Source organism: Melozone crissalis, unplaced genomic scaffold (genome assembly GCF_028551555.1).
Source record: "Melozone crissalis strain CALT ecotype California unplaced genomic scaffold, PUWL_Pcris_2 ptg000005l_1, whole genome shotgun sequence".
NCBI lineage: Eukaryota > Metazoa > Chordata > Aves > Passeriformes > Passerellidae > Melozone > Melozone crissalis.
The window spans coordinates 20,175,895-20,203,612 of NW_026535783.1; the positions used below are offsets into that span (position 1 = coordinate 20,175,895).

Genomic DNA, 27,718 nt, shown 5'->3' on the forward strand with positions numbered 1-27,718 from the left:
AAGAAAGTCTCCACATGTGCCCTACAGTGATACACTTCACTTGATTTTAACACACTCTCTAATTGCTACTGAAAAAAGAGGCCACAGCAAAAAGATGAACAAGAGACAACTGTTTTGAGTCAGTGCTGCATCCAATTATTCTGTTCAATGGATAGTGCACAACAACTCTGCTCCAACTTCCACCCATGTCTTATGATTCATTGATTATCAAATTCTATTATTTAAAAAATTGTATTATTATTGTATTTAGGCAAAAACACCCACTAGACCAGAATTTATATTAGTGCCTGCCACATTATTCTCAGTTCCACTAAATCACAATGTCCTGTTTACAAATACTGAAATTCTGGAAACAAGGGCTTATTCCTTTTAAACGCCAATTTAAAAGTATCTTTCAGGACAAAGTCATACAGTATTCCTCAACAGACAGCTATAAAACCACCTCCACAAATATATTTAGATTGCATACCACGCTCATAGTAACTGTTGCACTGAGTTCTCTGATTCCTGCAAAGAGGCTGAATTGTGGTCCAGAAATGAATATAAATGTCCATTATTAAAACCAACATTCCAAATGCAGAATTCAGGTCACTTAGGTTACTTGGATTATAAAAACCTGGGCCCTCAAAAATACAAACCAGGTATTCCAACCTAAATATAGAAGCAAGAAAGAAAAAGGTACCTTTTTTCCATGTAGCATGTTTTTTTCTGCTTGCTGACATCTTCCCTAATAGAATTGTCCTTTAAATGACATGGGCAAACAGGAGAGGTCATTTGAAATTTTTATGGCTTTCCCAAGGTCATGGGTATCATGGACATAATGTAATAAACTTGATCAGTTGGACTGATAAAGCATAAGGAATTAATTAATCCCTTGCTCATAAAAAAATTTAATCAAGAAAAAGTAAATAACATGCTTTTTACTTTCAACAAGCAAGCTATCCATCAAATTATGATGTCAAAAAAATTACTAGACTAATACATAACATATCCTGATAAAAGTGTCTGTAATAAATTATTCAAATAATAATGAATATGTCTACAAGTCAGACCTGAAAGACAGAACTACCAGGTTAAATCTACTCTAAAATTATGCCTAGTTTTCACTTTTGTCACAAGTTACCACAACTCACATGCCAGAAGAAGTTGTAAATAAGCTCTTCCTCTGAGGTAGGCACAAATGGCCACTGTAAATGCAAATCTTAGAGAAAGCAAGGCAACACAGCCCAGTGATTTTAAGATTTCTTCAGATTATCCACTTCCATAAAACCTTACTTAAAACAGATAGCCCCAGTGAGATGCAAATCTAAAGTTTCATTCACACTGTTTTAACTGTGCCATAAACACCATGACTGTCAAAATCCACTCCTCTACTCCGCACCGTGTTGCTCTGCATGTCATATTTGTACTGCTAAAAGTAAAACAAAGGAGCAAGCTGCAATAACACAGTCCAGACCTACAAAATGGTTACAGCACAGGATTAAAGACAATAAAAGCATGTGTGAATTTCTTATTTTATGTGGCTATGCCTCAGACATGCTTATTACTTCTGAGAATCTGACTGTGTAAGAATAGTTCAGAGTCCATCAACTGTTACAAAACACATCACAAATATCCTTCTTCCCTTCTGTTCACAAGAAGTAGAATTAAGACACCTTGCTTCCAAAGAGAAAGTGCTTGGGCTCTATTCCTGAGATTACCACCAAAACGCAGCATGATGTTTTGCTAATATTTTATCTCTGTTATTCTGCTTCAGATTACAGAATTCAGGTTGGTTGTTCTGGATTGGGAGTTATTTTTGTTTTTAACTTTTAGCCACTTACAAATAGGAATAATATAGAAAATATAATCTATTAGAATCTATGACCTCATGCGAAAATACATTCTCAGAAAAAAGTGTTTCCATTACTAATTCACAAGAGCATTAAGAGAGGAAAAAAATAATGCCTCAACTCCTTCTTCACTGCAAAGTTTGTTTCATATAATAAAGAAAGAAAGGATTAATTCTGCGTTTCCAAAACTTTTCAAAAGTCTAATTTTAGAATTTAATCAACAAAATAAACAAGACCCAAAGGGATGCAGGGCACATATTTTAGTGTGGGATTCTTTTTTACTTTAAATAAAAAAATAATTTTTATTAGGATAAAGAAGTGAGGAAGGCAACAGCATTACTATTGCCACTATGTATTGCAACAACCAAACGTACCTTTACCACCAGCAAGCATTGCAAGTTTAGGATGAGCACCTTCCACTGGCAGATTACCACAGTTAAAGAAAAAAAAAAAAAAAACAAAAAACAAGCAAAATCCTGCTTCCAAGTTTAGCCTAATAATAATCAATATTTTTTGTTTTATAATACGCTTTCAAAAAACTTTTTTATTTATTAACTATAGCAATGTAATATTTTACTACCATCTTTGTGTTCCTTACACTTTCCAAAACCTAAATGTGAATTCAGTCCAACAACCGGCTTGTACTTTTTTTGTTTTACAAACACCTTCAGTAGGTTTATAAGGTGATCCTACATACACCGCTCAGCAATGCCACAGAAATGCAGCCACGCACTATTCCACATTCCCCAGCAAGCTGCCCAACTTCTCTGCCCTCACTCAGCACCCCCAAGCTGGTGGTGTTTGCAGCGGGCTGACAGAAGTGACGTGTTTTGGCTGCACCCCTCTAAGGGAAGCCCCAGCAGCACATCCTGACACCCATGTTGCTTGTGGAGGCGCAGGAGTAGTGCCACGTGCCAGGGGATGCTCTGGGCTGCGCGCCCCACCGATGGCTCCAGCAGCAGCCCTGAGCCGGCGGCGCAGCACAGGCGCGTAGCACACGCCAGCTCGGGCACGGGCGCTAACTGGGTGCGCAGCTTGGCACACTCAAGTACAGACAAGATGCAATTTTAGCAGCCAGTGGATTAAAATAAGGAACGCTGCTGCTCGTTACTTGTGAAAAAGAGAGGCAAAGCTATGCAGAATCCAAAACTTCCACAGCATTTCCACAATTTTTCTAGAGCGCATTAACATCGTAGTAAAATTAGCATCTAAAGAAAGCAGAGAATTCAAGGCGTAACAGTCAACAGGTTAGAACACTGATATGAGGAAATATGAAAGTGCTGGACTAAAATCAATAACTACCTTTAGAGCAGTAGTCTAAAGAGCATTTTCCAATTGTGACAAAAATCTGCTATTTTTAAGTACAACAAAAATGGATCATGGCTACAAGGAATTTACAAATGCTAATCTTATTTACACACAAAGGAACAAGTTAAAACAAATCTACCACTAATTTCAGACCTTCAAAGGGAAATTAATCATATAAGTTACCAATTACAAAAATGTATTTTCTCCAGAGCACTGCAGAGTTTAGAAAGGAATATGCAGCAAAAGTTAAGGTCAACATTCCAAATGTTGAAGATTTTCAGGGATAAACAATTTATTAATTTTAATATTTAACCTTCATGCCTCACTCACTGTAAAATGCAGAATCAAATTACAGTCTCATAGGAGAAATAGAAAAAAGTTTCCATGAAATGCTACTCTATTTATTGGTACTAAACAAACTTAAATCTCTAATATTACTCTAGTAAAAATAAACTAAATCCATAATCATAAAGAGTCACAAGAGATCAGAATCCAGGTCTCAAGCTGTTTGTTTTTTAAACTACAAGCCATGCTCAGAGTAACTGGAATCATAAATATATATCCAAATATTATTTTCACATTAAATATGGAATACCACAGAATTTGCACTCTAGGCACAGAACAAGCATTGCCTTTGGCCCTTTATCCTGTCAACAGCTTTAACCTCATTTTGGTGCTCATTCTTGTCTAACTGCTCCTTATTGTGCATGTTTTACATAATTACTGTAATGCCAGGCTATACTAACTATCATACTACTGATTAATGTTTGACATAGGTCCCAAGTCTGCCAGGTTATGAGCTACTTGTTATTCTCTATTATCTAGTAGAGACTGAGTGATTTTTAATGAGAATCAATTCCATTGAAGAACTCATCTGCAATGCTATAGCTTGTTTTTCTTTTTTTACATGTCCCATTAAGCAGCACTTCTAATGAAAATTCAGTTGAACACCTTAAAGTGAAACTCAAAATGAAAAATGTGACCAAGTGACTAGTACAGCATGTTTTTTACGAAAAGTCAAAACAAATCAGGCACCTTGCACAAAAGGTTCATCTTTGGAACCCATGCACTCTATCTCACTATTCTTGTTTAAGCAAAACAGGGCAGATTAAATACAAAATTAGCATTAATCTCTTCAGCCTCTTTTTCAGGGTTCTTTAGAAGGTCCTATTTACATTTTCATAAATGAAATCTCTGCATAACTGCAGAAAAATTTATCTTGAAAATAGGCCTCAGGAAGCCATCTGGCCCAACCATGCCCAGATTCCCTGCTTAAAGCAGGGATACCTCTGCAAGTCCAAGTACTTTGCTTTACAGAGAATTTTCAACATATACCCCACAAATGTCTACTTCTCACATCTTGGTTGAGGACAGCACTTTCCCAGTGTGAAAATTTCAAATTTCAAACTTTTCAAAGTTTGAAACTATTTCTTCCAAACCATATTTAGCCATTTCCAGTGATGTTCTCAGTTTTTTCCCCTCGTTGAAAATGTTACTTAAAATACTAAAGGCATACATTGAAATCCTTTTGATAATAATCACCATAATCATAGACAAGAATCTCTTCATTTCAGTTGCAGTTGCCCTGATCATTGCAACCCTTTTTCAGCTTTTCTTGGGCACTTTCATAATTTCTTTTTATTTTTTTTAATCACTGGATATATTATGAGGAATATCCGTCTCATCCATTATTTCCTTAGCTCCCTTAGATACACACCAATTATTAGCTGCGAAAACAAAGTAGTAGGCTAATTCCTGCAGCTCAAAGAGGAGTTTGATTCTCAGACATTCATTTCCTGCCTTGATCAATTTCATACATTTCATGTCATTCTTAATCCTTTAACTCAAAGTATTTTGGCTTCATTCTATCTTATCTATTACTAATTTGCCCAATATTTACTCTAAATGTGGTCCACATTGACATTTCCTTAATTTTTCTTTGTCTCCTGTTTTCTCTTTCATAATGCATGCTGTTTGCAACCACATAAGCTTTTCTTTCTTATCACTGCTATTTCACACCTGTACCTTTTAGTTCTATGTACTTCACTTACATATCAAATTCTCCTTATTGTATTCTTTGGTTTATGTTTGGACACAATGGAAAATTATTTTAAAACAGGTATTATTTTAAAGCAGTACAAAATATGTTCATCTCTAAACTTTATACAGACAGCTCTTTTAAAGTTAATTATTTGGGGTAAAAATTATGTAATTTTTAGGTTGAGCATGTGAACAACACTACTAATAGCAGAAAAACAATCTAATCAAATAGCACTTCAGAAAAACAAGGGCAAACATGATTACAAAAAAAAAGGTGCTAGGCAATTTCCTGCTTTTTTAATTTGTGGGACTTTTTAAAATATTTAGTTTTCTCTCCTTCTAACTGATTTCATTAAAAAGAAATGCCAATGCATCAACTTTAACAAATTCCATGCAAGTAATGTATCGTTCCTGCCTCTGAAAAGAATAAGTTTTAATCATCCTATCTTTGCATTAGTAGCAATACTAAAGGGACAAACATACATATTTAAGTGCGTCACTACCTCTGTAAAGCAGAATGACAGTCTTTAAATGCCTACTAAAATAAGGGAGATGACTGCTATTTTGTGAAAAAGTGTTAACAGTTAAAAACAGGGCACAGCTTAAAGCTGTATTTTCTTTGCTATGTCGCACCCCTCTCCATGCTAACAACTCACAACCACCTGCAAATCAGTCTATTCCTTTCAGTGACAATACAATTTTTCTGTAGATCCCACCAGAAACATAAGGTCTCATAATTTCTAAAAACCTTCAGGCCATCAGTTTTGTTTCATTTTCTAATTCATTTCAGGGCTCCATTTTGCAGCACAGCTTTACAAACATACCGGCACAACTATAAGAATGTGAACTTCATTCACTCTCTACAGGAAAAAAACCACATACTTGGGGGTTTGATATATTTAGAGGGAGAATCAACACAATTCTCAACTGCCAGAAAGGGGTTTAGCTTTGTTTTTGTTTCCAAGGTTTCTATCTACAATCATAGTTTGTTCTACTGCTTTTGTGCTAGCCTTGAAGGATACTTGACAATTGCAGACGAAGGTATCTACTTTCAATGCAAAAAATACCAGTTAAATTAAGCATCGTTAAGGATTAAAAACATCTCCAACATTCTAACAAGAATAGTCAAGGAAACCGAACCCTCCACAATAGGCTATTGTCCCTGATGCCTGTTCCAGAGGTAATCTTTTCCTCCTTGGTCTAGAATTTCCTGCCCCATTTTGAACTAGTTTCCAGGTGCCACGCGGGCCACAGACAGAGGAAGAGAACTGAGAGCAACACAGATTTTACTGTCACTAGCACACATACAATCCCTTACTACTTTCACGTATATATATAAATTTTTTTTGTTAAGAAATTATTCTATTACAATCAAAAATTACAGGGAGAATCCTTTTGGTCACCTCATCCATATTTCTGCTAGTATGGCTGTGTCCTATTTTATATATAGTATATTTTATATTTTATACTCCCTGGAAATGTTGGGATTTTTTTGTAGAGCATTCCCCCACATTTCCACCTGTGGGAATATCAGCCATCATCTTCTACATTATTTTATTTGCCAACTTCAGAAAGCAGAGTGAAGGCAGCTGATTCTCTGTACTAAGATTCAAGGCAGGAAGGAAGCAGCACCAAGCCTTCTTCTGCTCCAAGCCACATTATCTCCAGCATTCAGACTCCTTACTCCCCACAGTGCCCAAGAATGTGGTGTTTATTGACACCAAAGCCTGACCTTAAATCAGAATGCTCATAACGACTTAGTGTTTGGGTAAAAATCCAGGAGTTTTATGAGAAACCATTGGCAGAAATGGAATGGTAGTTTTTATACATTTTAGGTCAATTAAACTTGTAAGTAATTTTGTGGCACATGCTACAAGACACCTTTCTAGCCCAAAGGCTTTCTTCTCAACACTTTTACATTCAGTAAAGTCACTAGTACTCTTTAACAAAAAAAACCAAACACAAAACCCAAACTCCCCCCACTAAAAAAGTTCTAAAACACAAACAAACAAAACACCAAAAAAAACACTCATACAAGAAACCTCAAACCCCTAACTGAAGAGAGTATTCTATTGGATGCTTAGGAATTAGATGCAAATAAGTAAACAGTGATTCCATGTAAACAGGTACTTTTCTTAAAAAAATTTGTCTCCACAAAGCCAAAGAATAATTTAATTTTTCAAGCTCTGAGGTAAATATGAGACATTAACACATGTACAAATACAATGGCAGATTACTTTTGCACTTGTTCCAAACCTGTTGCTAGAACAGCATTGGGTGTTGTTTACAGTGGTAACAATGTGCAGTCTTCCTGACACTCAACTTGCCCTACTCTTGCAACCTTTTCTGACAGAATTCCACACATATGAATTTCACAGAAGTCTGCAAATCGGACATGCTTATCTGTATATAAAGACGCATACTAAAATAGCAGCTCTTTGGTTTTGACATGCAAAACTATTTTTGCAGTTTTAAAGGCTGATCCATGTTTGGTCTACAATTTTTATTTCCATATCCACTAAAAGAAAAAAAAAGAGAGAGAAAAGGAAAAAGGCTAATGATGAAAGCGAGCAGTCTGTCAAGTGAGATTAGAATATTTTGAAAACAAATTATTTTATTGCAAAGAAGGAAAGAAGGAATTTAGAACAAGTATCCACAATCTGATGCCTCACTGTAGTGCTTAAGTTACAGCACTGCACATCACATGCTCTGCACTGGCAAATATATTTAATCTGTCTATCCATAAAGAACAGACATATTAGATGGCTTTTTTGGGTAATTTGGGGAGTTTTTTGGAGTCATATCCTTCTTCTGCCTTACTATTTCCACACTTCCTTAAAAGATCTGCTGTTGGTCTGTGGCTCACCCTTGGAATGCAGTTCCTCAGAGAAAAATGTTCTTCTCTTTTCAAAGTAGCAAAAAACAACTTACTTATACATCATTCTAGACAAGCATCAAAGGCCTCAATGTCAAAGTCAAGGATAGCTCCAAGTGCTTTGTGACTTCCTGAAGGCCACAAAAGCATACAATTGCAGTTTGAAACGGTAATGTGAATTCTAAAGCAATTTCACTAAGAAAGTAAAATCAAATTACCATTGAGTTGAATTTTCAAGAGCTTTTCAGAATGACTGTTCAGTGCTTGCAAAAAAAGCACTGCAGCATGTTGCCACAACCCTTCTCTGAGGTTTCCCTAATCAAAGAACTGTACACCAATAGAAGTAGTAGTAGTAGTAGTAGAGCTCCACAGTAATCTAGATATTGGCCAGTTGTTTTGCTGTCAAATTCCCAGTCTCATAGCATGACTTATTTCCAAGCATAGGTACCTCCCAACTTCTTGTTTCTGTTGACATTGCAAAAGATGACAGAGAAATAATCTAGTATTTTTAACCTCGTTAAAAGTCTGCTGCCTGCCTCTATACACCAGAGGTAATACAAAAAGCTGCAAATCAGGCATTACTAAAAAAGAGAGACAAGCATTTTCAGTAGTTTTGGACCTCTCTTGCCTTTTGTATTATCTATTTGTTACTCCAAGGCTTCCAAACATATTCTTAGTAACAGGATCTGTCTCAATATGAAAAAAATGTTTTTCCTTTCTCCTTTGAAATCTTTTTCCTACTGTCTTGCCACTAAGCATGCACTTCTAGAAATATGTTTTATTTCATTAGTAGTAATTTTATACAATCATACTGAACAAGATTTTTTCAGAGACCATAGGCCATGGTGTGGGTTGTGGTTTCCCTATGAAAGAGATCATATTTCATGTATTTCAACCAGTGAAAAAGGTCACTTGTCGTAGCAGCTTTTAAAGTTTGTTAAACATTCATACAAAGCCAAGTGGCACAAACTGAGATGCCACACAGTTTCAGATACCAGACTCCTGCAATTGGTAAACAACAGGAAACAAGACAAGCGAAAACTGTCTCTTCTGCATATGATTGAGGTGATGACCTACCTTCTTCCACCTGAAGAGGGACTGGAAAGGGTGTCACAACACTGTTAGACACCTGTTCGATGTCAAATGCTTGGCGTTGATACTGTTTGACAGCTTGTACTGTATATTTATTGCCATGAGCAGGACAGATCTTAGCAACACAGGAGATACTAACTTTATACTCTTTCAAGAACAGATGCAATATTTCTCCAAAAAGCCAGATTTAGCAATTACGTTCGTTTCAAAATGACAAAAAAATTTGGAAAAGTAACAGGATGGAAGTCCAGCAATTTGACAAAGTGGGCAATAAAACTGCTTTTAAATTCAAAACCATGCTATTAACCCCCAAAGATGCTTGGTTTGAAACTCATTACCACAAGATTACTTTTCCTTGACAGTACCATTTTGTACCAAAACTCACAAAACAATTAATTTAAAGAACTGACAAAGAAAAAGTAAAGCACAGGAGAGAATTACAATGGTGAACAGAAATGTAAACTGAATGCAAATGAAGAAGTGTGGGCTCTTGCTACACTGCTCTGAGCAAACCTGGTGAGATGCCTGTCACATAAAACACCTAATTAGTTTGTAATAGTCTAAGCAAGACAGAACTGCTGGCAAGGTATGAACCAACAGAGTAACTGGAAATGGTCATCCTCACCATTATGTTTTTTAAAGGTACACGACACAAAAGCAAGGTATGATCTGCATGGCACTGAACTGGTTTGGCAGCTGCTCCTTGTCACCCATTCAACTGTTTTCACAGCCTCTTCTGATATGAGTATTGACATTATCAGGAAGAAAAGACAAGCTCATATCTTTCCATAAGACACATGACAGGTTGTGTACGGAGGAGGAAACATGACCAGGTACAGGATGCAGAGCCCCAAAGTGATCCCAAAGTAAGCTGTGGGGCCTGACCCTGCCAAGATGCAAACGCTCTGACACGGATCAGTTTTTCTCCTTTGGGCTGCACAGTATTTTTACTTTACTTATTTTACACCAGTAATAGAATCTAAATTAAGCAGTTTCATATGCAATGTGAACTACCCTTTAAGTGAAGGTATTTTTCCTAGTATCCAGTCTAAACTTCCCCTGATGCAAACTGAGATAATTTCTTCTTGTCCTATCTTGCCTGGAAGAAGAGACTGACCCCCACCTGGCTATGACCTTTCAGGCAGTTGTAGAGAGCCATCAAGTTTCCCCTTGACTTCCTTTTCTCCAGGTTGAACATCCCCAGATCCTTCAGCCCTTCTCATCAGACTCCAGACCTTTCACAGCTCTGTTGCCTTTCTTTTTGTTATACTTTGTCAACTTCTGCTTCCACCTTCAATTCTCAAAGGCAGCAGTCAAAATCAGTGTGACAGAGGAAAAGGCAGAAGAGCAACATTAGTAACATTAGATTTTCTGTTAGAGCAAGTTCAACTTTCACATTCATCTCTCCCCAGCCTCACTCATTTCTTAGACTACCTTATCTTTCTACCATAGAGCTGGTAAGAAACAGGCATGGAAGAGATGGTGGTTTTTTACATACTTGTGAAGGTACCACAGAGCTTATTGTCTCGGTAAAAGCAGAGGGAAAAATAATGTCCAGAAGTTCTGCAAAAGCATAGCAAAAGTACTAAACAAATAGGGTTATCTTCCATTGCTACATACAAATAAAAGCAACAGTTCATCTGTTAAGGTACTGCATAGCTTCTGAGACTAACAGGCAAGAAGATATATAAGTGCCTGAGAATTTGCCATGAATCCCAGGGATTTGTCTTATTCATCTAAAAAGACTGAAGTATCAAGACTACAAAACCAGTTTGGGGCTAACAGGAAACAAGTTTTCTAAGAAAAAAGATGTTATAAACAACTGCATTAAATAAGAAAAGATCACCATATCTTTCTGTTTTTTAAACTCCCTCAAGGCCCTAAAGTTTAACTCTGCCTGGCAATGAAATGGTCACCAAGTTTAAACTTCAGTATTTGAACTACTTTTCTGCTGTTTATTGGGACTGACAACAGTACAACTACATATTACAGACAGTTAAATTTACTCCTGCACAAAAGATTAATTTCTAAGTGTAGGCCAAGGTTGCCCAAAGCTGCAACCAACTACAGTCAACTGGCACCATCTTCTTCTTTAGTTCCAAGACACAAAGAGACAGGGAGAAAGTCCTAAGAATGTTCTGCCATGAGCAGAGCATGTGTAGAGGCTGTAACCAGTTACAGGGTTTGTAAATTTATGTGATATAGTCTGTATTCACAAATTTTGCATATAGCCAGATGAAAGAAATGTAAGTATACTGAAAAGAGATCCTTACTATAAGCTAGATAATTAAATAATGTAAAATCACACATGTAGTCAGATAATTAAGTACACGCTGTAGTAGAATTGCCAGAGGTGAGTGCATACTCCTGGAGCCACACCCTGTGAAAAATAGTTACTAAGAAAAATGTTAAACTACTCCAAACTTACAGAACATAGGTTACACAGGCATCCATTTCTATGCTGCTAAGGAAAAAAAAAAACCCTCTCATCATTTTAAAAATTCCAGGCCACAGATTCATTTTTTCCTCTATTTAAATGGATTTAATCAGAGGTAATAGCTATGACAGATCAAAACCAAACAGTCTAATGCAGGATTTGCTTTTCATTGTAAGTGCGGAATTTCCGTCACTCATGGTGGAGCAATTAAATTTCTGTCATCTGTCCGTAGCAATTTGACTGCTGGAATCAAGCTATAAATTTCAGGCTCATTTTTCTCTGTTTTTCCCCACACTCAAGATTATACTGTCTTTCTTACTACCACTCCTACAGATATGAGGACCTTTCTCATATTCTGAAACCTCCTCTTAGGGAACTTTCTCCTTTCCTAACAGCAGCAATATTTATTAGGGTTTAATACTAGGAACAAAACTCATTTAATGATGTACACCTTGCCAAAAGCAGCAACACTGCCTGTTCAGAAGCACAGAAAAACCTTGAACCAGGACTGTGCTGTCTGAGGCTATCCAGGTCCCCAGTTAACTCCTCTGAATAGGAATGAAGAAACCCTTTTCTCTCAATCTAATCCTTAAATATTTTTGCATTCACCCCAAGGCCTGCCCTACTTTCTTTTTCCAATTGTTAGAGACTTACAAATACTCTTGATGAGAAAACTAAGCTCAGTTCCAGAGTGTACATACAAGGCTGTTTGTGCTCTGAGAAGGAAAGGGGTGATGTTCTCATCAGAAAAGAAAGTGGTTGAGAGGGAATTGATGAATGTTGGAAGCAATTTACAATTGTTTCATCTTTGGACCTCATCATAGTTCTTTCAGCATTATTACTTTCAAGTGTCCTCTTTTTTGAAGGCCCTACAGATAAAAATTACTCCTCTCATTTTGAAAAAAACAAAAAAAAGGCCACATAAATGCATCATCCCCAAAGGCAAGGACTGACATGACAAATGAAAGCAGAACATGCTCAACGCTGCCACCTCCTACGTCTCAGAAGTGGGATCATATTACTAGCATCCACCAACTCCCACTGTTGTGCCACTCCACAAACATAAATTCTTTTCAGAGAAAAACAAAGGGCTAAACTGAGGTGGAAAGGGAAGTACCACCATACTTCCTTACACATTGATCAATGTGCAGGTCCTGCCTGCCTGCCATACAGGCTGCAGAGAATGTATAGTGTGAATTAAGTAACTGATGTAGCTCTGATAGAAGATTTCTCATTTACTTTGCTTTGGGTTTTTTTTGTAACAGATGGGAAAAGTAATCACAATGGCAAACTCAGAAAGTAGAATGGTGTACTTATTGAAGTAAACAGAGCAAAAAGGTATAAATTTTGTTCACTGCCCAGAAATAGATAGAAAATCTGTAAAAAACGGGAGAAAAAAAGCCCAACAAATATGCTATTATTTTAACAAGTAAAAGATAATAATTCCAGATTTCTAGATTTCTACTTACTCAGTGGAATGATGAATATGTAGTATCACCTCAGTTTCAAATGTAATCAGACTACTGTTTGATTTTCATAGAATCATAGAATATCCTGAGCTGGAAGTGGCCCACAAGGATTATCAATGTCCAACTCCAACTCCTGGCCCTTCAGAGCCCCAGGAGTCAGACCATGTGCCCAACAACATTGTCCAAAAGCTTCTTCAGCTCTGTCAGGCTTGGTGCTGCGACCATTTCCCTAAGCAGCCTGTTCCAGGGCCCAAACACTCCCTGGGTGAACAACCTTTTACTAATATCCAGCCAAAATCTCCCTTGACACTGCCTCACAATGTTCACTCAGGTTCTGTCACTGTCACCACAGAGAAGACACCAGTGTCTGCCCCTCCTCTCCCCTCACAAGAAAGCTCTGGACTGTTATGTCTCCTCACTCTCTCCTTCTCCAGGCTGAACAGAGCAAGCAACCTCATCGGAAGCTCATATCACTTCACTCTAGACCCTTTACCATCTTTGCTGCACTCCCATGGGCATTCTCTAATAAATTAGTATCTATTTTATATGGTGGCACTCAAAACTGCCTCCAGCACTCAGCTGAGGCTGTCCCAGTGCAGAGCAGAGTGGGACAATCCCCTCCCTTGCCTGGCTGGCCATGCTGTCCCTGACGCTCTCCAGGACACGCTGGGCCCTCCTGGCTACCAGGACACTGCTGGCTCAGATTCAACTTCCATCAACCCCCACATCACTTTTCACAGAGCTGCTGTTCAGCATCTCATTCTCCAGTCTGTCCACATACCCAGGGTTGCCCCAGCCCAGGTGCAGAATCTGGCATTTGTCCTGATTAAAATACATTTGGTTAGTGATTGCCCATCTCTCTTAATTTGTTGCAGTCTCTCACATGTTACATTCCCCTGTTAAAGCATCATGATGTTAGGGGAAATTATTTAAAAGGAAGTAAAAGTAAATCAGGATAACGTTATCTGTCTTTTACCAAAAGTATTACACTACTAGGTTCAACAAACCAGCACAATTATCAGTTACTTTTTGTCTTGCATTAGCAGGCAAAATCCTGTAAAAATTCTTTATATACATCTATAAAGAAGGAACAAAAGAAGCAAAATATTGATTTTTCACAAGGAATATCTACATAGTATTTATACTGAAAAATAGAGCTCCCCTAAGAAATTCTTTATGGTTAAGAATAAATTCACAGATTAAATATGGAGAAGGAAAACAAGAAAAGAGCAAAGCCTTCCATAGGACAAATTGCAATTAGATAACTGAATCTAATAAAATCTGTGGAGTGGATTTACAGAAGAAAATTGGATAACTATCGAGAGAGACAACACTGGGCAAGAATAATTTATTTATCCTAACGATTTTCAAGCATAAATGGTAACTACAGAAAATGTGTGAAAATACACAGTAACAAATACCTTATATAGTAATGTGCCTTACTGTATGTTGTTAATGATGAGTAATAGCAACATCTCTTTAAGAACACACTCCTACTTCCCATACTCCTCTGTGAAGATGTTCAGCACCAATTGTGAGACATTTCCGAAGCCCTTCAATCATTCCACACACTTCGATATTATTTATTTATTTATTTATGTGGCTTTTCCTACAGTTATAGAAATTTATCACAGTTGTTTTAAAAAGTCTGGACTAGATAGACTAAGGAATTACTGCTATTAACAGTGGGAAGGAATGTGACAGTGTGTGTCTATGAGAATAGTTACCAAATAGATTACTGAAGGAAAGAAATACTAAAAAAAACACAGCACTTTTTGGCATTAGTCCTTGTTTTCAAATCAAAAAATCCAAATTAACAACAATCTAAATTGTCAGGATTGTTAATCTGTGCTCCTTCTAGTGGTCAATTGAACCTATAACCATAAAAATAATGATACCCTGTACAGAATCTCCAGACTGTCATGTTGATAGCAACAGTCCAAAAATCTGAAACCAAATTTACAATTAAAAAAAACCCTTACACACAGCTGCTAAGTTACACATTACTTCTCAAATGCCACCTAAGCTCATCAAAATATCATAAGGGAAGCAAAGAGATCTTGCAAATCAAAAATATGTTTCCTATTATACCAGTTTGTTTCCTGTGTCTAGTTCATTGACATTTCACTTCTCTCAGATTCTGAGATTAATTATACATTTGAAAAAATTAATCATTATAATAAAACACTGTTAATTGGATTTTTAATTGGAAGTTCCTTTTTTCTCTTTCTCATACCAAACATCAGCAGCAACCAAAGCAGCCTAGATCACAGGACAACTTGGGCTGGAAGGAAGCCCACATCATCCACCCCCCTGCTCACACTGGGGCTAACACAAGCATAATTCCATGCCTGAATATAAGCAAAAAGCAAATCTGTAACAAAACCCAGTAAAAACAGTTTAACAAAAATCATGAGCTCTGATCACAACTCTTGCTAGTCACAAGCAGTTTATTTCCTGGGAAATGCAAATGTCACTAGCAGCTTGAACCACCTGAAAGAAATAAAGAACACCCTACTTTTGCATTACGATGGATTTATTCCTCTGGGACTCTGCATTACATCTGAAGCTGACAAAATGTACTCTATAAATATTTATACAGCATATACCAGATTTCTTTTTATTTCTCAACACACAAGTAACATCCATATAGCCACAGGTTTTATGATTACCTTTCCTGAAGAGATAATTTAAATACTAATTTAAATGATTTAAATTATTAAATTATTATTATTATTTAAATTTATAAAATGTCATCTTGTGAATAAGAACAGTTAAAATGGTCTTCAAGTAATGTGATTTATAGTGAACACAAATGTATTGGTATAATTAATTTTAGTTAGCAAAAGTGAAAATAATAGCCCATTTCATCTGCCTTGCTCAGTATGTTTTTTTTTTATTAATAGGCTTTATTTTTTTTCTATACACAAGAGAAACTTCTATTGTCATATACAGATTAGAAATGTAAACACTTAAACACTTCCCACAATGACTGACTTCAGAATTGATTCTGAGTATTATCTCAGAAAAACCAAAGAACCAGGGTGACAAAGAGCATTGCTGCCCCCTAATGAGCCAGACCATAAAAGCTCCTCTGTAACAGCATTTTGTGTCTTTCCTGAAAAAAAATCAAGTCATTACATCCATGAATTATGGAAAAAAAAGTAAAAAAATAATCCAATCATTAAGAATATACATTTTAAATTTACACCACATTTCTGCACAAAAGGCACACACAATTTCGTAGAGGAAAAGAAGAGGTATCCAGTAGCTACAATTTTCAGATAGAATACTTAATGCACCAAGAGATCACAAAGAGGCAAGATACAGCAGAAAAATTACCAGCACTAAGCAAATATTAGTCAATCTATGTACTAGGAAGTAATCCTGCAGTGATCTTCACACCAACCCAGATTTTTAAATTTTAATGTCTGTACTGTGAGAGCATCAGTTTTCTTGTTGCATTGTTTCATCTAAATGCCCCCCATAGTTTATTCTAGGCTTGTAATTATATCAAAGTAATTCTGATCTTGGTATCCAAACATATCCACAAAAAGAAGTAAGAGAGGAAACAGTAGAAAAAGTCCAGTACACGAATTCTGTTTGTACAAGAAACAGAACTTTCTATCTGACATGAAAGTGACATTTTTCTGTCTGTAATTTTTAATAGTTTTGCCACAAGAACTGAATCAGTTTTCAATGCTCACCAATGTAGCTTGGGCATAAAATTTTGTCCAGTTCCTGTATCTGCAGCAATGAACTGCTGAAAAAATACAACTGCTGCAAGTCTTAGTGAGAAGCACAAACTTAAGCTTTCCCCATATTTCACCATAAATCAGAAATTCCATTCACATTAGTAAAATTACTGAATTAAGTGCAATGCTAAAGCAGCACTGAGGTCTGATTTCTTCCCTCAAACTCCTTATACTGAATTTTTCATAGGTAAACGTTCTGACATAGGTAAACATTCTGACAGAACACCATAGAAATAAATTTCAAATTCCGTTAGCAAGACAAGGTTAAAAGCAAATCATGTGTCTAATTTGAAACATGCCGGCTAACCAGAGACAGATTTTATGAATAAAAAATTATCTTCTTTACTGAGTTTAGATTCTGATATGCCACCAACTCACTAAAGTCATTGAACTTAAGACTCTACCTTAAAACCTCCAAATACTGGTTTCTGTGGCCTCACATCGTGTCATCATTCACATATATACATCAGTAGCACAGAAAAGTTGCAAGTGATGAGCAATGTCTTACATAACTACACACATGGTAGAAGGCTGCAACCTACTATGTATTAAAAGCATAAGAACTACAGTCACATGCTATGTGATAAAAATAAACTATCTACAAAAACTTTGGAGACCTAAAATAACCATATTCCCTATACCCAGAGGGCTGGTAACACAGCTCTCAATCTGCTGAATATTTATGCTATTATATCAATATTTCACAATTCCAAGAGTTTATTAGAACTTATATGAAATACAAAAATGAAAATAATAACAAGAATAACAACAATTAAGAGTTCCAATGGATGCCTTTAACAGAACTTCAACATAAGGTCACCATGACAACTCATTCCAGCTCTGCTGACTTATATTTCTTACCTTTGAATCTTCATTGCTCACTCCCAGCTCTAGCACAGCTTGAGGAGACTTCAGCTTTGCTTGCATGGACTCCGCCATTTGAAGATTAAGCTGCCATCCAACTGTTTCAAGCTACAAAACACAAGTTTAGACGACAGTCAGGTGGTACAGAAGCACTGATGTCAATCCTCAGGCCTGCCAGTGGTCTGTCAGTGAACACAGTGTCACATTCTACAAACATTAAATATTAGTATACAATGTGTAATATTTGTATACAATTTCCCTCAAATTACCTTGGACTCCAGGACAGATGAGCTTTTTTCTTATCAAAATTACCAAACTACTACCACTCAAATAGAGCAAATTCCTGTGTCTCAGATCTGATGGACCCAATCCATAGAACACAACTACAGGTCCAGAATCCAGTAGCTTCCTCTTCTTGTGGAAGTTTATCAGCAAAGTAACAGATTCAATTTCATATTTATTTTACTTTCAGGAAAAAGGAAAAAAACCCAGTAAATAGTAAACAACCTAAAAATGGTGATTTCTTAATTCACAGATCTACTCATGTGTGTAGTACCATATTCAGATCTTAACGACAAAAATAATTTTGCTTTTTGAATCATTAATGCTGAAAGGACAAAACCCAGGTATGCATGTGAGCAATAGAATTTTTAATAAATTTTTTTTAAAATACTGTTCAAATTCCTTTTTCATATGAAGTTAAATTCAAGCATTAATAAGGTACGGCTCATGCACAAATGAAGTACACAACAACAGAACGACAAGGCTTCCACAAAATTATCTTCCTGGCTTTATTGAATAATAAGAAGTGGAAATACAAAGCCTTACTATCTGCCAAAATAATTTATACATTCTTTTTAATGTGCAAATTTACAAATTTTAATGTGATAATTTACAAATTCTTTTTAATCTAGGGTCTCCCCTCTTCTAGTAAATATTGTAGCTGATTTGGAAAAGTGAAATAGTGCCACATCTTCATTAATCTCTCACCAATCTAATAGCTAAATTCAGCTAAAATCATTAACAGAATAAAGCCATGCCAAAGGCCTTGTACTGTGAACAGCAATACATGCCCTGCATCCTGCAGTGTCAGTAATGTCTAGATGAAAGATAGGAAAGGGTGGTAAAAGCTCCTCCCATGGACACAGCTCAAGGACAGAACTTCGAAAATTTCTTGCAGCTATACAATTTACACTTACAAACTAATGTACTTTATACTGCATTTATTTATATTATTTATATCCTGTATGCAGGATGAATAGCAGAACTATGTAACAAACACTGGCCACCACATATCTACACATACCAGAAGGAAAACTGTGTATCATGATATATCTTAACCACCAAGGCCAGTACAAGATTGTTAGGGAGTTCAGTCAAGACCACAGCTAAGGGAAAGACACCACCTCAGACTGACTCTGTGCACAGCTATAGGAACAGGGCAGCAGGAAGAACATCAGCAGGTCAGCCTGCAGTCTGGCAGCTGCTCTGCAAGCAATGCAACCATTCAAACTTCAATTTGTCATAAACATAAGGAAGTTTACATTAAATAAAATCCATGAAAGCATGCAGACCACATAAAGGGACTCAGTGAAGACGTTCCAAATCCAGTCCCCTTCATTTTGAGCATAGCTTTAATAACAGTAGGCTCACAGCCTATGAATTAGAAGATGTTTTAAAGAAAAGTTACATAACTTTTAAAAGCAGATGAATTTTTAACCATAATTCTACTTTGATTTTGATTTTCTCTAATTTGATTACATCTTGGATAGTGAAAATAACAGTGCATAACCCATCCCACCTAAAAGTACAGAACAATCTAGAGTGGATTCTGTGTAAATGCTCAAGTCAATCACACCAATGGACAACTCTGCTAAGTCCTTGTGCTAGCCCCTATTTTCCAGGAAATTATACCAGAATGACAGAACTAGAAAACATTTTTCTCTCCACAAACTTCAATGAAATTAAGAAACTAACTCTGACTCTTTCAGGAGTACAAAGATAGTACCTTAAAAATAAAAAAACAAACTAAATAACTTTTCGGTTTTTATCAAGAAAAAAAAGTATAGTTCAGTTAAGAAAATTGATAATGGTCAACAGAAAAGGGACTCAGATCCTAAGTTACGGGTTCAGGGGTGGAAGGAGGCCAAAGCAGGCAACTAGTAACATACACAACCTATTGATAAAACAGCTAATCACTAAGGACAAAACCAGAGACATCGAGCTCTGGAATGTGACAGCTCTTCATACTACAGTCACTGTGGTTCAAGCCCTCTGCTCCTTATGTTAGAAAGGACTTTCTATCAGCTACTTACAGAGTTTATTACTGTAGTACAGAAACCAAGCCTTAGACAGGATAGCAGCTTACCCAGGATCATAAGACAATGCCACCAGAGACAAAAACAATATACAAAGAAGTCTGACTTTAAGACTTTTCTGAAGCAGTTAAATACTGTATACTCTGAGTAGACTGAAGAACAAACCACCAAAAATAAAAAAATTAAGTTTGTGTTTTCTATTTCACTTCTAATACACATCTATCCCAGAATACTGCAGAGAGCTCAGAACAAAGACAATACATGTGGCAGCAGACCAGCCTGAGTTTATAGCTGAGGAGCAGCTGTAACTCTTGTTTTATATTGCTTTACCTTAAAAATTACATTGTTTTCCTGTATGAGTCATGATTGTTTTCTGTTTTAGATATACTTGTATGAGAATAAATTTTAATGAATAAATAGCAGGCTGCCTGAGGCATCAAAATGGTCCATTTTCTTGAAAGAAAAATGCAACATGTATCTGGCAATGGTTGCGTTCGTTTATTTAGAAGACATTCGACATCTTGCAATGTTAATTAACCTTTTGAGAGTAGTGACACATTTCTGCATAGCATTTATGACAAGGCAAAGTATTTGTTAGTCACAAGGTGGTACATACTCTAGGGCAATTTTTTTCAAATATGAAAGGACTATAAAACTATTTTTACTTCTGGTATAAAACTTGTTACAGAAAAAAGAATGATGGAAGAACAGTGCCAGAATCTGTGATATACTAACTGAAAAGCACTTACTGGGGCAGAGGAGAAGTATTTCTCCATGCCTAGCATGAAAACAAAGCCGTGTTTTTAGCTAGCGTAGACCTCCTTCTTACAATTTCTTATCAGCAGGTTAGAAATATGCAAGCTACCTTGTCACTGCAACACTAAACACTGTTGAAAATATACTGTTTATTGCTGTAAATTCCCACTGATCTCTCTGGCACTTATTTAACTTCAAGGATAAGTTTAGGAAAAAAATACAACAAAAAGTAAACAGGTGCAAGCTGGAAAAAAAAAAGGGAAATAAATGTAAGAAATAAGCCAAACCAATAGTAAGAACACATGAAAATGTTTCAGACCTGTTTTATGAACTCTCTGGCAAATAAGTCAGGGCAATAAAGATATGAGGAAGCTTTCAACAACCTGTAAATCCTCAGTTGTTCTGTCCATTTTGTTTCATTCAGGCTTCTGAAGAGATTACCATGGCACTAGGGACTCACAGACACGGGAGAACTTGAGCACCTCTCCCTTCCAGCACTCACTCCGCACCGGCTGTAGAAGAGGTAAGGTGTCATTGCACGTTGAACCAGCTCTGTACTCCCCCACCCACAGTGCTTCTCAGTGGCCACCCACAGCTGTCCCAGGGCAGATCCACACCAGAAAGCAGCTAGTTCCCCTATGATAACAAGATCTGACCCTTCAACTGAAGATGAGCAGCACCTTTAAAGCAACATAAACATCACCTGGTCTGTCCATGATGGCCACAGTAATTTTCTTCCGGTGTAAAACACTGGATTTTCCTACTCAATCCCTATCCAGCAGACATGCTAAATAGTAGAGCACAGCATTTTACACAGTAAGACAAGATCATCACCAATCTAACATAACTATGGCAAAACATTTGTGTGAAAGTCACTCTCTTGAAAAAGCCCAGTGCATTAAATGTCAAGGCAGCCTTTACAGCTGATATAAACCTCAAGAACCATCCAGTTAAATCAAGTTTCACACAGTCAAAATTAAAACCCATAGAATCCACCATTTCTCTTGCAACCCATTGTGTTTTGGCATACTTCATTGTCTCTTCCCAGTATATCTTCACCACAGTTCCTTACTTCCATTTTTTGCTGCCCATAAATATTATTACAAATTAAATTTAAACTGAGAAAAAATTCAAGAAGTCTGTCAAATAGGACAAGTTTCTATATTAGTTGTCAAAAATACTTCTCTCAACTACACAGATATATTTATTTTACACTCTTCAACGACAAATCAAATAAATGTTCTTTGGCAAGGAACTTCAGTCTAATCATCTCAACTATACAAGAACGAGGCTGTCAGACTCAAAATGAAGGACTACAACTTTGAGAAGGAAAGCAGAACAAATGTCAATAATGGGCATGTTGCAGGATTTCAACCTGAAAGAGCAAGAACAGAGCCCAAGTGAACAAGAAACTGACACTAAAAAATGGTTGGCAGGGGCCTAATTTGAAGGAACAAAATAAGGGGAAGTATTGTGAAACAGGGACAATGAAGTAGAACAGAATTTCAGAAAATATGTATTCACCTAAAATTTCTTACCTAACACCTCCAACTTCAGCCAAACTTCTGGAGCAGGGTCCAGTATTTTTAAAGGACAACAGAAAAAAGGGCCTTAAATACTCAGTCAGTACCAGAGGAGGAAAAGAGGATATTTTTCCATTGGAATTGGCTGATAAACTGAGATCACACCTCCTGTCTGTCTCCACGCTCATAAAGACTGGAAGTTTGCTTTAATTTTAAAGAAGAAAACTTCAATTTTTATGTAAATTACCTGTGGAAACCCAGGGCACCAGGAATATTCCTCTGTCTGCTCTGCCGTGTCCTGACCCCCAGGGGAGCACTGACTTTGACCCTCATTCATGGAGAAAGTTTCCTAGACTTTAAGATAGACTAGAATCCACAAAAGTGTGAAATAGATATAGAGAGTGGTGTAGGTGCATCACTTGGTGAGAAATTTAGGTTTGGGGATTTTTTAGTTATGTTGTGGATGGAAGCAAAATGGAGGACACAGGGTGCTGTCCAGGGTTTCTTCTTCATGCTTCTTCCTTCTTCTTGGGTTTGGGTGCCTGGGCAGAAAAGTCTGCAGTGGGGCTCTTTGAGATCAGTTATTGGGTTAAAAGGGAAAATAATCTAGGTGTCAATTCTCAATTGGATTCTTAGTTTAGTCTTAAAAGACCTTGTAACAAGAGACTGTTAGCCATTTTGTGCCCTCTAATGAAAAGCTGCCGAACTCATGGTTGTGAGACTGTTTTACTGATAAGAAATAATAAACACCCGAATCAGAACATGAACTACTGTCTCAAGTGCCTTCAATCCAGACCCAGCAATGATAAGTTGCTCAACACAGCAATGAACCTGCAAGAACCACACTAGAGAAATACTGCTTGGACACACAAAATCAACAGCACTCAGATTTTTATAACCACCAAGCATTTAGACAGTTATGAAACAGCCAATTACTTTACAGATCAAATTTAACCTGTTATGAAGATCTAACTTTTTTGCTCAAGTTCTTGCTCACCCTTTTCTTGGCAAGATTTGCTGCTTTCAGAACACCTAACTTTCACTAAATAGAATAAAAATGTTATATTCAGAAAACATGCTTGATTCAAAATATGTGGACAATTATTCAGTGCTACAAGTTAAATGTTACTGAACAATCCACTACAGATAACCTGGCTACAGGAAAATGGTATAAAGGTCCTGTCATATCCAGTATCAGCCTTTCTGGCAAGCAAATGATCAGGAGCATTTCTACCGGCAGAGCAATAAATGCTGATTAGCAGTTAGCAAAGACCAAGAAGAATGCTCAAAACCAGTGTTTCATCTTAAAACCCCAAAAGGGAGAAAATCACAATTCCGCGCTGTATTGCTTAACAAGCCTGGTGGGGAGAGAATACAGAAGCAACTCTAAACTGGCAGAAAGTGTCCTGTGGTTTTATGCTTATGAAGGAAAAAAGGTTATGAAAGCCCCGGATGGGAAAGGAACATATAGCATAGGCAAACTAACATACCCAATTTGTATAAGTCTACTACTAGTACCACAACAAATGTTTTATAGCCTAAAGGTAATTTGTCAATAAAAGTGGTAACACTACCATATAATAGTAATCTTTGAAGACCAGCTGTATAATGCAGTTTTTCAACAGTATTATTTCAATTCAGTATCTCTTCCACAGTCAATGGGCTACAGTTTAGTTTGTCCGCTTGAACTTTTTTAAAGCAAAAAACTGCCCAACATGTGCCTTCTTAGGTAGCAAAAGATTTTCATTACCACAAAGTTGCTAAGGAACTGCTAAAGCCTTCTAACATGACTGAGGAGAATTTTAAAGCAAACTGAGCTTATAGCCCACAGTCAGAATTATAAGCCAGTAATATGAGCACAAATGAAAATAAATCCTACCATTCCTTCTGCAAATTCAAATCTTGGCAGAAAGCTAAGTGCTTCTAATCATAGAATGATTTGTGTTGGAAGGAATCTTAAAAATCATCTAGTTCCAACTCCCCTCTCCTCCACACACATGGACACCTTCCACTAGACCAGTTATGCAGAGCCAAATCCAGCCTGGCTTCAAACACTTCCAGAGATGGGGCTTCCACAGCTCCTCTGGGCCACATGTTGCTGTGCCTCACCACCCTCACAGTAAAGAATTTCTTCCTAACATCTAAACTAAACCTGCCCTTTTCCTCAGTTTCTGGCCACTTCCTTTCATTCTATCACTACATGCCTGTGTAAAAAGTTCTTCTCCAGCTCTTCTGTATGCTCTCCTTGAGGGGTCATCCCCTCCTGGTATTGGTGGGGCTGAAAGACTTGATTAACATGAACACCCCTGTTCTTGGTTGCCAGCAGCTTTTTATGGCACAGAATGCTTCTGCAGACTTGCATAGTCAGGAAATAATGTCCAGGTCTCCTGACTTTACGTCCATACTCAAATACTGACTTCAGGGTAGTTTAAGTCCATCTATAGTTACTTCCATTCTTAGGCAGTCTGATTAATTTGAGGATATGCCAAAGTAGTGAAATGGACTTCATTTTTTCTGAGATTTTTAAAAACTGCATAAAGGAAACAGAATGCCAATAACTTCTTACTGGCTCATTTTTTTTACAGGTACCACAGAAAAGAGTCTTCCATTAGGCTCAAGCCTAGTGAACTACTGCAGACAAAGTAGGTCAGTTACAGCAATACAGAAATTAGTGTCATGCTCCACTGGCATATAGATTCATCCATTTATTTACAAATAATTTAATCCTTATTTTGAGAAACCATTTAGTTCAAAATAATTTGGTATTTGTAATAACTTCGGTGTTACTGAACATCAGATTAAGCTTTTCATAGCCAGAGAAAGAAACTGACACGCTTGAAGCTCTTTCTATTAAAAACACCATAATAATGCATAAGTGCACAGCAGTATTTTTCAAAGTTACACTCTCCTCATCTATTTCTACTAAATGTGGTGTATCTTCAGTTTACACACAGCAGGTACTCTGGAGGTAAGTTCAGCTTCACCACATCAAGGCTCCCTACTTAACAGGCTACCTTAATTCATAGTTAAAAGTAAATATTGACATATTAAGATTGCAAAGTCTAAACGCCTACTATTTTAGTGTTAAAAATAAGTAACTAACACTGTCAAAGACTTCATGAAAGCGAGATGAAAACCCAACCTTCAGCCTATTCTTGAGGAAGTAGAAGAAAAAAGGAACTATCCTTGAAGAGCCCCAGTGTGAGCAAAAACTATACCTTAAAAATGAAACCTGACAAACTGAAAAAGTGCACTACATAATTTTGCTGCTTGTAGTAATGGGGAAAATTAACAACTTAATGTCTTTGCCCAATGTACCTTAGCAAGGGACTATAATGTCCCAAAAACAATTACAAAAGGAGAGAAATTACATCTTATTTTAACAAATGAAATCAGAATTTCATCATTTTATCTCAGATATCAACTCATTCACTTCAGTTATTTTTCCCCCTAACTTCAGAGGAATAGTCCAACTTGAAAAATAAAACATTTCCTGGAATAATTGAAAGAGGTGTTATGAAATTTAAGCCAACAATACTATTCTAATTGGAACTATTATGAACAGTGAAGAGACAATGGGATCTGAAAGACATCTTCAGAAAATCTTTTTCTCCTTTTATTACAGTAGTATGTATCACACTGACAACAAAACATTTTAAAATGTTTTCCACTCAACAAAATATTTTGAGGAAATAAATACTCCACAACAAAAGAAATTTTCTAATGCAGTTCTTTCACTTATATTTTTTTGGTTGTTCTAAGCAAATAACCTAGAAGAAAATGAGTATAAGCCATCCTCTCACTCAGTTTAATTCTTAAAAGAGTAACTGCCATGCTTAGTTCCTGCAACGAAGACAAAATATTCCTCAATTAATTGCAAAATACTAAAATCATGTTTAAAGTTTGAGGATCTCTTCCCCTCATCTTTCAATAATCAACTGGACAAAATACATTAAGTAACAGTTAAACAAATGAATAATTTTCACTTAAAGAAAGTATTGCAACATGTATGTATAGTTTAAATATATTAAGTATCAGTTTTGTATGATGGGAGAGGACTAAATACGTATTATATATTTTAAAAAACCATTGGTCTACAATGCATTACTCTAACTTCATACCTCTCTAATCACACCAGCCTAAAACCAGAGGAAACCATTAATTCTTCTCTCTAAAATTTGCAGCTGGAGGTGCCAATTCCACTTTTCATCAGCAAACACAGCACTCCAGAATCAAAAATCAAAATAAGACATCAAAATTTTTCCTGCTGTGGTGATAAAAATCATTTAAGAATGATTTAAGGGTGACAAAACATGCCTCACTATTCACTTCTTCAAAAACTCTTTCCATCTCAAGAAAAGAATATTACTGCAGAGGAGACAGCAGCAGGATGTAGCCAAAAGTGTACTCAATATAACATATTAATATTAAAACAGAAAAAAAGGGGCAAATTTTTAAGAGAAGGCAATGATTGACAGGCAAAATTTGCCAATCATCACAGGTAGGGTCTTCAGCACAGAAATAATCTGTAATCATGAAGAAAGCATTTCCTTAAAGATAAGTCCCATATCAAACACCAATATTCTCCTGACAGGAAAATGGAGCATTGTGGGTGTGGGAAATGACTGCACAAACACACTGATTTCTATTCTCCATTGTTGCTGCTGACATCAGTTGAACTCAGGTGGCATGAATATCATTGAAGACATTCTGGATGCTGCATCTTCTTTACAGCAGGTCTCTCTGTAACAATTGCTCCACAGGTGCAATCCTACAGTGAAACAGCCGGATTTTCTATGGTTGCATGAAATTTCTGACTGAAGTCCTTTACCACATTTTTAACAGCCATAGAAAAAGACTTCTATTTTTTAATAGAAAATAGAAAATAAAGTATACAGTAGTTAAAAAACTGTCCCTCTACTGGACAAACATATTCAACTTCAATAAAATTCAGCATCCCCATTTCATAAATAGGTTACTGAGGCATTTTGTACTTTCAGTGATAAGTTTCAGAGATAAGGTTCTCTTTCATGAAAGGTTTAAAATTTGTAACATTCATATTTTACCTGTATATATGGGTTACAAAATGAGTGACTAGCATCTTCAGCTGACAGTATTATACTTCAAAATAAACACAAGAGCAGACCCCATAAAAATGGTATGTATCTGTCAACAAAACCATGGGTACAGCTACTCAGCCACATAACAGATTCACTACAATAGGTTGAAGATTTTTATAAACTACAAGTCTCTATTTACAGTCAGTCATAACACATATGCACAGCCAGGTTAAGCAGAAGTGGCATAGTCAACTACAGTGACTCATATTACATTTTTAAGACTGGACTTCGAAACTTTAATGATATTCTTGCAATGTTTCTCAGCCATGAAGGCAAAAGGAAGTAAGAATCACTGGATGGATCCTATCTACTTAGACACAATACTTGAA

The 27,718-nt window shown here is 36.6% G+C and overlaps 1 protein-coding gene across 1 annotated transcript in view; it reads right to left on the reverse strand.

The window, feature by feature from the left end:
• COMMD10 (COMM domain containing 10) overlaps positions 1-27,718 on the reverse strand; it is a 100,971-nt gene that overhangs the window by 60,466 nt on the left and 12,787 nt on the right. Inside the window, exon 5 of the mRNA XM_054285482.1 lies at positions 17,670-17,780. Coding sequence (XP_054141457.1) covers positions 17,670-17,780 — 111 coding nt within the window. The remainder of the gene's footprint in view (positions 1-17,669; positions 17,781-27,718) is intronic.